The sequence below is a fragment of the Oculina patagonica genome, chromosome 8, assembly GCF_052425735.1.
Source record: "Oculina patagonica isolate OP01 chromosome 8, crgOcupat, whole genome shotgun sequence".
NCBI classification, from domain to species: Eukaryota; Metazoa; Cnidaria; class Anthozoa; order Scleractinia; family Oculinidae; genus Oculina; species Oculina patagonica.
In genome coordinates, this window is record NC_135765.1 from 27,308,919 (window position 1) to 27,321,056 (window position 12,138).

Consider the following 12,138-nt stretch of genomic DNA (forward strand, 5'->3'; position numbering starts at 1 on the left):
GCGGCGCTTATTTGAGGGCGGCGCTTATTTAAAATTTGGACCCACAAATAATTTAATATTTTACAGTTATTGAAAATAGCGTCTTTTGATTGTCAGTATTCGTCTCTCTTGCTCAAGAGAGAAGTGGTGCTAGCGATGCTAGCTGTCCTAGAAAAGTTTGCGGCCTTCACAACATTTACAGAACAACGTATTGTAAGAATGTTGGATAGAAAACTAATGGGCGAGCGGTAAAACAATTACTTTGAACTGCAAACATCGCTTTTGATGACGTTAAACGGAATTTCTGGAATAAGCGCCGCATCGGGACTGCGGCGCTTATTCGGGTGCGGCGCTTATTATAAACTTTTTTGTCCTATATGCGGCGCTTATTCGAGGGCGGCGCTTATTCGGGGGCGGCGCTTAATCGAGTAAATACGGTATAGATTTTGCTCGGTTGATGTTTGTCAGCAAAGTAAAACTGCTTCGGCTATTAGGGAAACAGCCGACATAAGCAGTTACATTACGCACCGGAATGAGATGAATGAATGAAATCAGTGACTAATCAATACAATCAATGACTAATCAATGCAATAGATGACTAATCGATGACCAAAAATTTTGTGGCCTATCGATTAGTCATCGATTATATACTCATTGATCATCGGCAATAATCAATGACTAATCAACTGATTACCTATCATTTTATTGATTAAACATTGATTTCATTGATGCCATTGATGTCATCGATTAGTTATGCCTGGAGAGAATAGAAAATAAGCCGAAAAGTCTAGACAACATTACGTTCAAAACGAATTACATCAACAGCGAAAGTATTGGAAATATACCAAACTTTGTTGTTCAAAAGTCCAAATTTCTCATTCATCTGCTTTCTTTTCCTCCCGCAAATTGCTATAATCATGTTCCATTTTTCTCGCAAATTCTGCGTGACCCCTTAGTTTGATTCAGTGGCAATTAGCTTTTCCAAACCTTGAGCGTTTGCGCACGATGGATTTAGTGGAAGACCGTGAAACAAAGCTGTTTTTGACCCAAATGTTTAGTTCTCAGGGCTAACTTAAAACTTTCAACGAAATGTTTTAAAACCAATGGTTTTACACGCTTTTGTATTATTGACTTCCCAAAATTAATTTAAGTTTTCCTAAACTACTGTGAATTAATCCTGATAAATAAAACAAATCCGAAAAAGGATTCAGTGCATTGACACCTTCGGACAACGCAACGAAATTATTTAAAGAACTAAAGCAAGCAGGCGAAGTTTGTACACAGCTGTTTCAATGCACGTTGTATTTTCATTTCATGATATGCCTTTTTATTCAGCTTTCAACCTGTGCCAATTTCGCCTTTGTCTATCAAGCAGAAATTTTGGCACAACTCATAGTTGTGCAGTTTTTGATTTCTTCATTTCCCTCTACTAACTATGTCCAGAATGTACGCAGGAAAGGGTATACGCGTGACTTAACGAAACCAGCCGCGCGTGTTTCGTGCGAGTCTGTGAGGGTATCGTGATGTGAGATGCATGTTGACATCACGTGATCACTTCAACATTGCATGCAGAGCTCGTCGTTGTGCAGTTCGGTGTGAACAGAGGAACAATTGCAATTTAATTTCGCCGGCTTTTCTGCCAATAAGGTAAGAAACCAAACCCGTAACACTTAAAATTAATAATTTCATTGTAAAGGAGCCAGTAAAATTTCAGTTGCTTCCCCGAAATGCGGTCGTTTCGTCAAAAAGCTCATTCACGGTCCGCCCTGACTGAAAGTCTGTTCGCCCGAAGTGAAAGTCTGTTCGTCCGAACTATTCCTGTAATGGTAATACACTGTAGGTCTGAGCGGTCTCCAATTCTACGGCTAAATTACAGAATACAGGGACACTTATTTGCATGTCATTGAATAAGAATTATTAGCATTTGTTGTGTTATTTACAGCCGACATATCGTTTTTGTTCGATAATCGAACGAAATCTAACATTCAGTATGATTGAGTTCAAAATCAGACTTTTAACTTAAATTCAAAATATAGAATTTAACACCAGGTGAATGTTTGAGGGGTGGATTGCGATACCGTAAAATTCGGGTTATAAGCCCCCCCCCTCCCCCCACTTATTGTTATAAGAGGGAGGAGGGGGGTCCTGGAGTTTTTTGTCACTTGTCGGAATTTGGAGGGACCGGTTATTGTTTGTCACATTGTTTGTTTGTCATGTGCTGTCGCTACTTTTTGGGCCATGTCGCTTATCGGAATTTACACTGGCAGGGCCTCCTATAAGCCCCACTGGTTAAAGGCCCATCTAACTGTAAACAAAAAACTACATAAGCCCCCCCCCCCCCAATATAAGCCCCCCTCTGCTAGATGACTGAACTGAACAGGTCTAAATGTTCCTTTATTATGACTTTTTAACTTATAAACGCATTGGGATCAACACAGCCATGGCATGTTTCAAATTGTTTCTTTTATTCCGCTTATAGCCCCCCCCCCCCCCTTCACCGATATAAGCCCCTCTGTTTATAACCCCACCCAAAGTCCCTTACAAAGTTGTATAAGCCCAGGGCTTATTTAACCGGAATTTTATGGTATATGAAAGTGACAGGGATGCTTGTCCTCCTGGCATAGTAAATAGAACGTTCGGAAATCGAAATCGAAACCAATCAAACTCAGTCAAACGCAATTGAACCGAATTCATCAGATTGTGTTCAATTGAACACCAACCAAACTCGATTGAACACAATCCAATGCAATGGACTGTGTTTGATTGTGTTCAGTGAATATAAATTCACTTGAATAAAGCTTACAGTTATGTAGTCTTTATGTGGTCTACTTGCCTGCTCGGTTACTGTACTCAAGCTCTTTCAGCTATGCATGCAAAGCAAGCCCATTGAAAGCAGGTTTTTCTTGTCCATAATTATAAACGGTGCACTGCAGCAAAAAGAACAGAAATTAGAACAAAGCTATCTAATTATTCCTGTGTATTACCGTATTTCGGGATTATTGGACCATTTTCAAGCGATGACGTGTAACTGATGACGTCATAGCTTTAATGCAGGCACCCGATCGACAGGATCCGTTTAGCGCAATCGAACAGAAATCATGTTTAACTTAATAACAATAAATCGCCGCGTAGAACACAAAAGCAAAATACTCCTGTGCAGTAAGAATGGGACACTACAATGTATAATCGAAAGAGACTAAATTTTATATGATGGGATCTATTAGATTTAGAAGACAGGAATGTCTCATTCTTAGAAAATACAGGGCCACTGTGAGCAAGAGACCTTTTGACCTTTCTCGCAGCTTAAAACCTAGTTTCCGCGTATCATATGTCGTTTATTGAAGTCATGTTATAATATAACGCAATCTTTGTTGAAACAGCATAGGGAAATCTAAAAAAAAAATATACCGGTAATATAAAATAAAATATTACTGTTGTACAATTTAGCAAATCAACAAAGAAAATGTATTTTTAACTTTGCATCCTTGAGCTGTGAATTCACAACTACCGTATTGGTACTGTATTTATTTGAATTCCATCAGACCCTAACTATGCAATTTATAAAATCACTAACATTGCTTCTTAGGTTTAAAAAATGTAAGCTGCTGTTGGATAACAGTCAGCTGCTTTTATTTACGTTAAGTTTTTGACAAATTTCCTCAAAATTATGTAAGACCCCTTGTGAAACGTCATCGCTTCTGCATGTATTGCATGCCATTGTAAGTTAACTTGTACATTGGAAAATGACAATTTAAAGTGTTAGTTTCATGAAAATTACATTTAAGCAAATTACTAACCACCACACAGGCAATGGCATACCGTAATGATTCGATTTAGCGCCCTCCTTTCAATAAGCGCCCCCCTTCGAATGTGTTTTTTGTAAATAAGCGCCCCTATTCCAATAAGTGCCCCCATTCTAATTAGCGCCCCTATTCTAATTTGTTCCCCTATAGTGGATAACTGCCCCTAATGAAGTCATTGACCTCAACTAGATAAGCTCCTGACCGTTCACCGTACAGTTCATGTATATATTTACTACTAAAATAAACAATTATTTTAAAAGTAACTTCAAACTTTTAACAATTTTTTACTGTACCCTACAGTACAGTTCCTTTTATTGTTAGATACATTTGGTTGTTTCTCAAAAAATTAAATAAGCGCCCTGTCTCAAATAAGCGCCCTCCCTTGAGGTGCCAAAAGTAAACAAGCGTCCCGGGCGCTAAATCGAATCACTACGGTACAACAGTTATGGCTTTTTATTGATTGATTTTTCTCACTTGTGACCAAAGCCGCATAGAAAAAAGCTGCCATTTTGTTATGTGCAGGCGCAAATCTTGTATAATATTCTGTGCAGGAAGGATATGCAGAATGCACTTGTGGCATGGCTGTCCATTCTTACAGTGTATCTCTCTGGCAAATTGATCATCAAATTCAGTTCATCACAGGTGCTGCCCATAGAGAGACTTAGGTGCTGCCAAATGAGAGAACTTCCTTTCTTCAGTTATTTTGCTTTGTAGCTTATATGAGGGGAATATTTTATGAAGTCATTAAAAATTAATTTTGTGAATAATGTAATCAGATCTTTTTGTGATAAACATTGATTTTTAGTTCTTATTAACCGAGCAGGAGGTCTGTATGGGAGAATCTTGACCGAGGTTGTAAGTACAGACTTTATGTAGTGAGGTCTGTACTCACGACCGAGGTCAAGATTGTTCATTTCGTTATCTCCAAATAGATCGTATTAGCTACCAACTCTGAAGTACAACATCCATTTCAACACACAGACCATCTTCATTCAAATTGCTGTTCTTGCTTTATTCGGAAACCTCGATAAATTGTTTTTGATGTTGTATAATGTACAGTGGCGGATCTAGGGGAGGGGCCCGGGGGCCTGGGCCCTCACCTTATTTTTTGGCCAAATAGAGGCCCGAAGGGCCAAGAAAAATTATTTTCGAGAGCAGGCCCCCTCCTTGGTCACCACTGCTCGATCAGGCTGAGTAGTTGAACTTTTGAAAATATATTCGCATAAATGGGAAGTCATGCTTTGTTATCCTTCAGTAGAATTATTTAGCAGAGGAGACTATTTTTCCTACAATAATTATATGTTCATATATCTTTCCTACTGACTTGACTACAGGTTGACTTGTGACTCAAGTTTAACTTGTGTAACGCTACAACTCATAACAATTGGCTTGTTGTATCTGCTGAGTACAATAGTATGTTTATTTATATTAAGCACTAATCTGTAATCAGGCTTTTTCAATTTTTCGGATAGCATGATTGCAGGCTACATGTAGTATTGTCCACACTAATACTAATTTTAGCAAAACAGGAATATGTGTGACATATTTTTTGTTGCTCTACACAAAATTGTTTAGTCCAGATGGGCAGTCTTTTATCTGCTCATTCTGGTTGAACTGGTTTCATGACGAGGATCAGACTTTTTTGGCAAACACCCTGTAACTGCTTGCCTTAAAGTGACACTTAAACTCACACCTCTATTAAGCAGCGAATTATCTTTCCAAGCGAAATGATGACAGATGATATATATCGTTTGTGAAATATCTTGTGCTAAATTTTTCACATACTTACTGTTGACGCAAAAAGGCCTAAGAAACTTGTCAACGATGTTTTGCATATTTTTCTCTACATTATCAACCCGAAGAAATACTGTACATTTCAATTACGTGCCTCTGTGTTAGAGGTAAAACTATGCATGGGCTGAAAATGCACTTGATGTTTTGTTACAATGAATTTTGGATTTATCTTCATATTTGTTCACTTTTTAAAAGCATTTTGCTATATAGAGTCAATAAAATCATGTTTACTGTCATTCCTATCCAATTTATATTGTACCTCTATTAAGCGACCAACCTCTATTAAGCGGCCACTTTTCAAAGTCCCGAGGGTGGCCACTTAATAGAGGTCGGACTGTACGTAGAAAAGGCACAGTTTGCTGAACGTAACTTGGGATGCAGCATGAGGTATTCAATTCTGTTTGCTCCATGATTTATAAGTGTGTAATGATAATGAAAACTGTTTTCTCATTGCAAAAGGGTACAAGGACTGCAAGGACCTTGAGTCATCATACATGAAACATGAACCACTCAAGTTGTGAAGCAAGGACTGACAAAGTAGCCTTCAAATGCACTGTGTGTGATAAAGGATTTAAGAGGCAGTCAACTCTAAAGGTACATCTGCGAATGCATAGTGGTGAGAAACCTTACAAATGTACTCAATGTGACAAATGTTTCAACTGGTTGGAACATTTGCGAAGACACTTGATGATTCACAGTGGTGCAAAACCCTACAAATGTACCAAGTGTGACATGCAATTCTCGCAGCTGGCAAATTTGCGAAGACACATAAGGATTCACAGTGGTGCAAAACCCTACAAATGTACCAACTGTGACAAGCAATTCTCGCATTTGGCAAATTTTCAAATACACAAGAGGATTCACAGTGGTGCAAAACCCTACAAATGTACCAACTGTGACAAGCAATTCTCGCCTTTGGCAAATTTGCAAATACACATGAGGAGTCACAGTTGTGAAAAACCCTACAAATGTACCAACTGTGACAAGCAATTCTCGCATTTGGCAAATTTGCAAATACACAAGAGGATTCACAGTGGTGTGAAACCCTACAAATGTACTGATTGTGGCAAACGTTTTAGCCAGTCATCAGGTTTGCGAATACACTTGAATATACATAAAGGTATCAGGTTCCAATGTACCCAGTGTGGCAAATCTTTTTCCCAGTCATCTAAGTTAAAAAAACATTCTTTGACTCATGGTAATAAGGAACCCTACGAGTACGAGGATGCTTCAAATTTACAAGCCAATTTAAAGACTCAGGGGAACTTTGTCCAAACTCTTTTAGCTGTACACAGTGAGAAAAAGACTTACAAATGCACTCAATGTGATAAAGTTTTCAAGAACGAGTTCAATTTTAAACGACATTTGCAGAACCACAGCGAAACGAAGTCTTACAGATGCACTCAATGTGATAAAGTAAGCAAGAATGAATTCAATTTTAAACGACATTTGCAGACTCACACTGGTGAAAAACCTTATAAGTGTACTCAGTGTGAAAAGTGCTTTACCAGGTCATCAAGTTTGGACCGTCACCATATAGCTTTGCACAGTGGTGAAAAGCGTTATAAATGCACCCAATGTGGCAAATTTTTTTCTGACCCATCAAGTTTAAGACAACATCTCATTATTCATAGTGGCGAAAAGCGCTTTGAATGTACACAATGCGACAAGCGTTTTCGCTTCATGTCACATTTGAAAACACACTTCAGGAAGCACAGTGGAGTGAAGCCCTACAATTGTGCCGAGTGTGATGTATGTTTTACTCACAAGGATAGTCTATTACATCATAATAGATCATTTCATGGTGATATGCCCTACAAATGCAGTCAATGTGGTAAAGGCTTTACCACTGATCGTGGTTTAAAGAGACATAAATGTGACAGAGTCAATGTGGATGTGATAGCAGTGCTGTAGAGAGTGTTTTGTTTTGAACAGCATGCTGAAAAAGAAAACTATAAAATTAATGTGACTGTGAACCCTCTGACCCATCCAGTGGTCAGAGCTGATGTAGTTGTAGTGGCAGTTTTGTAAATTTGTGTTGTTTTATATTATAATACACATTGTACTGGGCAAAAAGAAAAGAAACTACCACATGTAGAAGAACTATACGCTATATGCTATACATTTTGTACTTTTTGTAAGTACATGTGTACTTCAACTTGGTTGATATGCTGTCTATATGTCGATGAAACTGGGAATACTGAACAATGATCAACATTAACAGTGCTAGGCTGTTCTTGATTTGGTCAAAAATTGGCGATTTGGCGCTTATCCTTTAAAGGTGTTGAATCGGTATTCTGTATCTACAGTTTGACAATCTCAGGACCTAAGACCAATTGAATAGCTTGATGCAAGAAGATGCCAAGTGACATTCTGGATAAAAAAAATCGTCTTTTCCTTCAAACGTGCCTGAATTTTTTCAAGTGGTCTTCAATTAAGTGGAAACGTGTATACATTGTAAAAAAAATGGCCTGAACGTCTAAAAGAACGATCGCAGTCTACAAGTTGTCCTTTTTTATCAAAAATAAAACCTAACAATTCACTAGCTCAGGTAATTACTCCTCGGAACAATTCATAGTTCTGGGAAGGAGTAATTACTTGAATGAATTTATGTTCAATGTTTGCTTTTATATTGGGAATTGGCAGTATTGCGTCTGAAAAGTATTTAGGGATACTAGAGTGCAATAAGGAAAGAGTTCTTGATATCGGAAAAGTTTCAACTTGTTCTCGGGGGAGGGTAGTAATTATCTGAATGAATTTTGTTTTTCAAAAATGTTTTTTTTTTTATATTGGGAAGTGGGAGTATTGTGTCTGAAAAGTATTCAGGGGTACTAGAGGCCCATGGGACAGAGTTTTTTTTTATCGGAAGAGTTTTAATTCGTTCTCGGAGGAGGGTATTAAATCTTGTGCTTGTGATATCATGCGCGCGCTTTGCTTAATTTATTTGACGTGTGCGCTTAGTTCGTAATTTAACGGTTTACATTTATTTACGTTATTTTTCTTACTTTGTCTTGTCTGTAACTATGCTCACATCGTGGGTGGCTCCTCCTAAAACGTTCTGCAATAGTCCATTTTACAGTTGCCTGCCAAGTGACCTGGCCTTTGAATGGTAGTGAGGCTGGAGGTGACCTTGCATTGATACAAACCTTTCTGCTTTATCATGTAAATGCAAACTAGTTAGCATCAGAACAACATGATTTACACAACAAAAGCAGTGAGGTCTGTATCAAAACAAGGTCACCTCCAGCCTCACTTCCATTCAAAGGCCGGGTCACTGGGCAGACAACTGTAAAATGGTCTATTGGTATAGGATTAAATGGAGCCGAAACCAATTGTGAAATTGCACGCATTTTAGGCATCCTACTGATGAATGGTTACGGCAATTAGGTATTTTCAGGAGCACCATTATGTTCATGGTCTGTCTTCTTAGAATCGGTAGGAATTTTGCGCTTCACAATTGTATGGCTTTATATTGGGAAGGGATGTTCCCCTGAAACATACCCATGGGGCATAGGCGAGGGGGCGGTGATCGAAAGGATCTTTGCGTCTAAGCGTTTGGGGCTTAGGCGAGGGGGCGGTTATCGAAAGGATCTTTGCTTTAATTTAGAAAAAAAAAAATACTGTAATTAAAGTTCAGTTAGCGTTAATTAAGTAAGGCACTAGATATATATATATTGTTTTTAAATATTCATGTAAACAAGTGAACTTGTAATTTTCCTTTCCTTTGTTGTACTTTTATTCCTTTAATTTTGTATTTACTTTATTTCTTATATTTTTTTTGTGTGTGTGTCGATTTACTGTAAATGTTTGTATTTCATTCAATAAAAAAAAGAAAGAAAGGATCTTTGCGTCTGAGCGTTTGGGGATTATTTTCGGACGGGATGTTCCGTAATTATCGGTAAAAAATAAATTTGTTTGAGATTGTTTGTTTTTTTTTTGTCGTCAGGGAAACGGAATAATTCCCTCGGGCAATTTTGAATTTGAAAAATACTCGGGGGTGGGGGGGGGGGGAATTCGAAGGCTGAGATTTGGGAGGGGCATATTTTGGAAAGAGGCCTCATAATTGAATTGTTACAAAAATCTGAAAACGTTAAAAATAGCTCTATAGAAAATATGCCATGGTATGGTAACATATTTACGACCATATAAAAAAGAAAAAAAATTGTGTTAAGAGGTCAGTGACTTGATAGTGGAAACAGATTCGATTATTTACAATCGTTTGACAAAATAAAAACAATTCAAATGAGTTAAATGGCATATTAATACAATTGGCAAAATTGCATTGCCAAATATATCCATTTGCCATTTATTTGATCTAATTATTTAAATGATCGTATTAAAAATGATTTGAAATAGGCGGCGTATAAACATATTTGGTTAAATTAATATTAATAATCATTTTGAGTGGTATTTCTACATATTTGGAACGTTTCTTTTCGATAAATCATTTGATTGACATATTTTTGAAAGAATATTAATAATAGTTTGATGAAATCAAAAAAACTGTAACGAAACTTTTCTGAACACCATCGACTTACTAACCAAAAAATCGACTGGGACTCTGTTAGTACTAACTATTTTCAGTGACTGACTCTGGAGAGCTGGTACACAAACTTAGAAAAGACGCCTATCAACAGACGTCAACAACTACCGGCACCTTACAAACGACTTTACAACATAAACAGAACCGACAAACGGACCGCAAACAGAACGACTAACAAGGAACTCACCACCCAAGTAAGACATATAACCTAGCACGAGGTTAATATCCTGCCATCAGATAAGAAGAGTTTCATAAGGAACTCACCACCCAAGTAAGACACAAAAATCTTGCACAAGCTCAATATGCTGCCCTCAGACAACATGAGTTCCATAAGGAACTTATCACCCAAGTGAGACATAATAATCTAGCACGAAGTCGATATGGTGACCTCAGATAACGTGAGTTTCAGCTCACCACCAAAGAAGGAGGTAATAGGGACTTTAAGATACCTGGACGGCTGACCTCGAGGACGGTAGAATTTCGCGAGGAGGACTGGGCCAATGTCGACGTTCTTGGTGGGAACTTTCAACGTTAACAACCGGCGTGTGTGAACGGAGGACGGCTTTGTTAGTGGATCAACAATTCCTTAGCTCAAAACATGCGAAGGAAAACATTTGGTGCTTTTAGCCCAAAGTCCGGGACCAGAAAGCACTATTTTCATTCACAGGGTACAAATTCCAATTGAAATTTTTGTAGAAACACAAGCAAGAAAGTTCATACCTTAACCCACGTGGCTTCGCCATCAGCGTTTATGCGAAGCACAGCAAATATATTTGCAACCGCAAATAAAACTTAACTTCTTTACTTTTTATCAGTGCCAAACCAAGAACACAGCAGAACGTAAAGAGTAGGGCATGGAGTTCCCGGTGTTGTGGTCTGGTCTGGTCTTTGCCTGTTGTACTGTGCTTACTGTGAAATGCTCGGAGATATTAGCTGTATAAGCTACTCTTCAAATCCGAGGGTAAACAAGTTGATGATGATGATGATGATGATGATGATGAAGAATACTATAAAGGACCACCTAACAAAGTAAAATCATTAAACAATAATGAAATTTTTAAATGAAATCATACAAAAAGCACTCCTGTTCACTGGTGGATGGCAAAGCCCTACTTCTCACGTTCTCGACAACAGCTGGACGGAGCTGGACGGCAATGTGCGTGGAGCGGGCATGCGCTATATAGGCTAAACGCGAAAAATTACTTCCGGTCAGCCGTCCTCGAGGTCGGCCGTCCAGGTATCTTAAAGTCCCTAATAATCTAGCACGACGGAGGTAAATCTCCCCTTCCCTCAGATAATATTAGTTCCATAAGGAACTCACAACCCAAGGCAGACATAATAACCTGGTACGAGGTGAGTATCCTGCCATCAGATAACACGAGTTCCATAAGGAACTCACCGACCAAGTAGGACATAATAATCTAGCACGAGGTTAATACGCTGCCTTCATATAACAAGAGTTCCATAAGGAACTCACCACCCAAGTAAGACCGAATAATCTAGGACGAGGTCAATATGCTGCCCACAGATAACATGAGTTCCATAAGGAACTTAACACCCAAGTAAGACGTAATCATCTAGCACGTGGTCAATATGCTACCCAAGAAAGAGGTAATAATCTAGCACGAAGTAAATATGCTTCCCTTCCATAATATGAGTTCCATAGGGAACTCACCACCCAAGGTAGACAAAAATCTTGCACGGGGTCAATATGCTGCCCCCAGATAAAAAGAGTTCCATAAGGACTCATCACCCAACTAAAACATAATATCTAGCAGGAGGTCAATATGCTTACCTCGGATAACAATAGTTCCATGGGAAACTCAGCACCCAACGTAGACATAATAATCAAGCACGAGGTCAATACGCTGAAATCACCATGAGTTCCATGAGGAACTCACCACCAAAGTAAGACAGAATAACACAGAACGAGGTCAGTATGCTGCCCTCGGATGACATGAGTTCTATAAGGAACTTACCACCCAAGTAAGACAGAATAATATATCACGAGGTCAATAT

At 38.5% G+C, this 12,138-nt stretch overlaps 1 protein-coding gene across 1 annotated transcript; it reads left to right on the top strand.

Annotated features, from left to right (window-relative positions):
* Nucleotides 1-1,546: 1,546 nt before the first annotated feature.
* Nucleotides 1,547-9,418, top strand: LOC144663728 (uncharacterized). The gene is made up of 2 exons (XM_078524768.1): nucleotides 1,547-1,626; nucleotides 6,036-9,418. Exon 2 carries the CDS (start codon nucleotides 6,078-6,080, stop codon nucleotides 7,488-7,490), a length of 1,413 nt encoding a protein of 470 aa, XP_078380894.1. The 5' UTR covers nucleotides 1,547-1,626; nucleotides 6,036-6,077; the 3' UTR covers nucleotides 7,491-9,418.
* Nucleotides 9,419-12,138: the final 2,720 nt, after the last annotated feature.

What these genes read in the sequence shown, in the direction of transcription:
- LOC144663728 (XM_078524768.1), top strand. Translation starts at nt 6,078, where the DNA reads ATGAACCACTCAAGTTGTGAAGCAAGGACTGACAAAGTAGCCTTCAAA.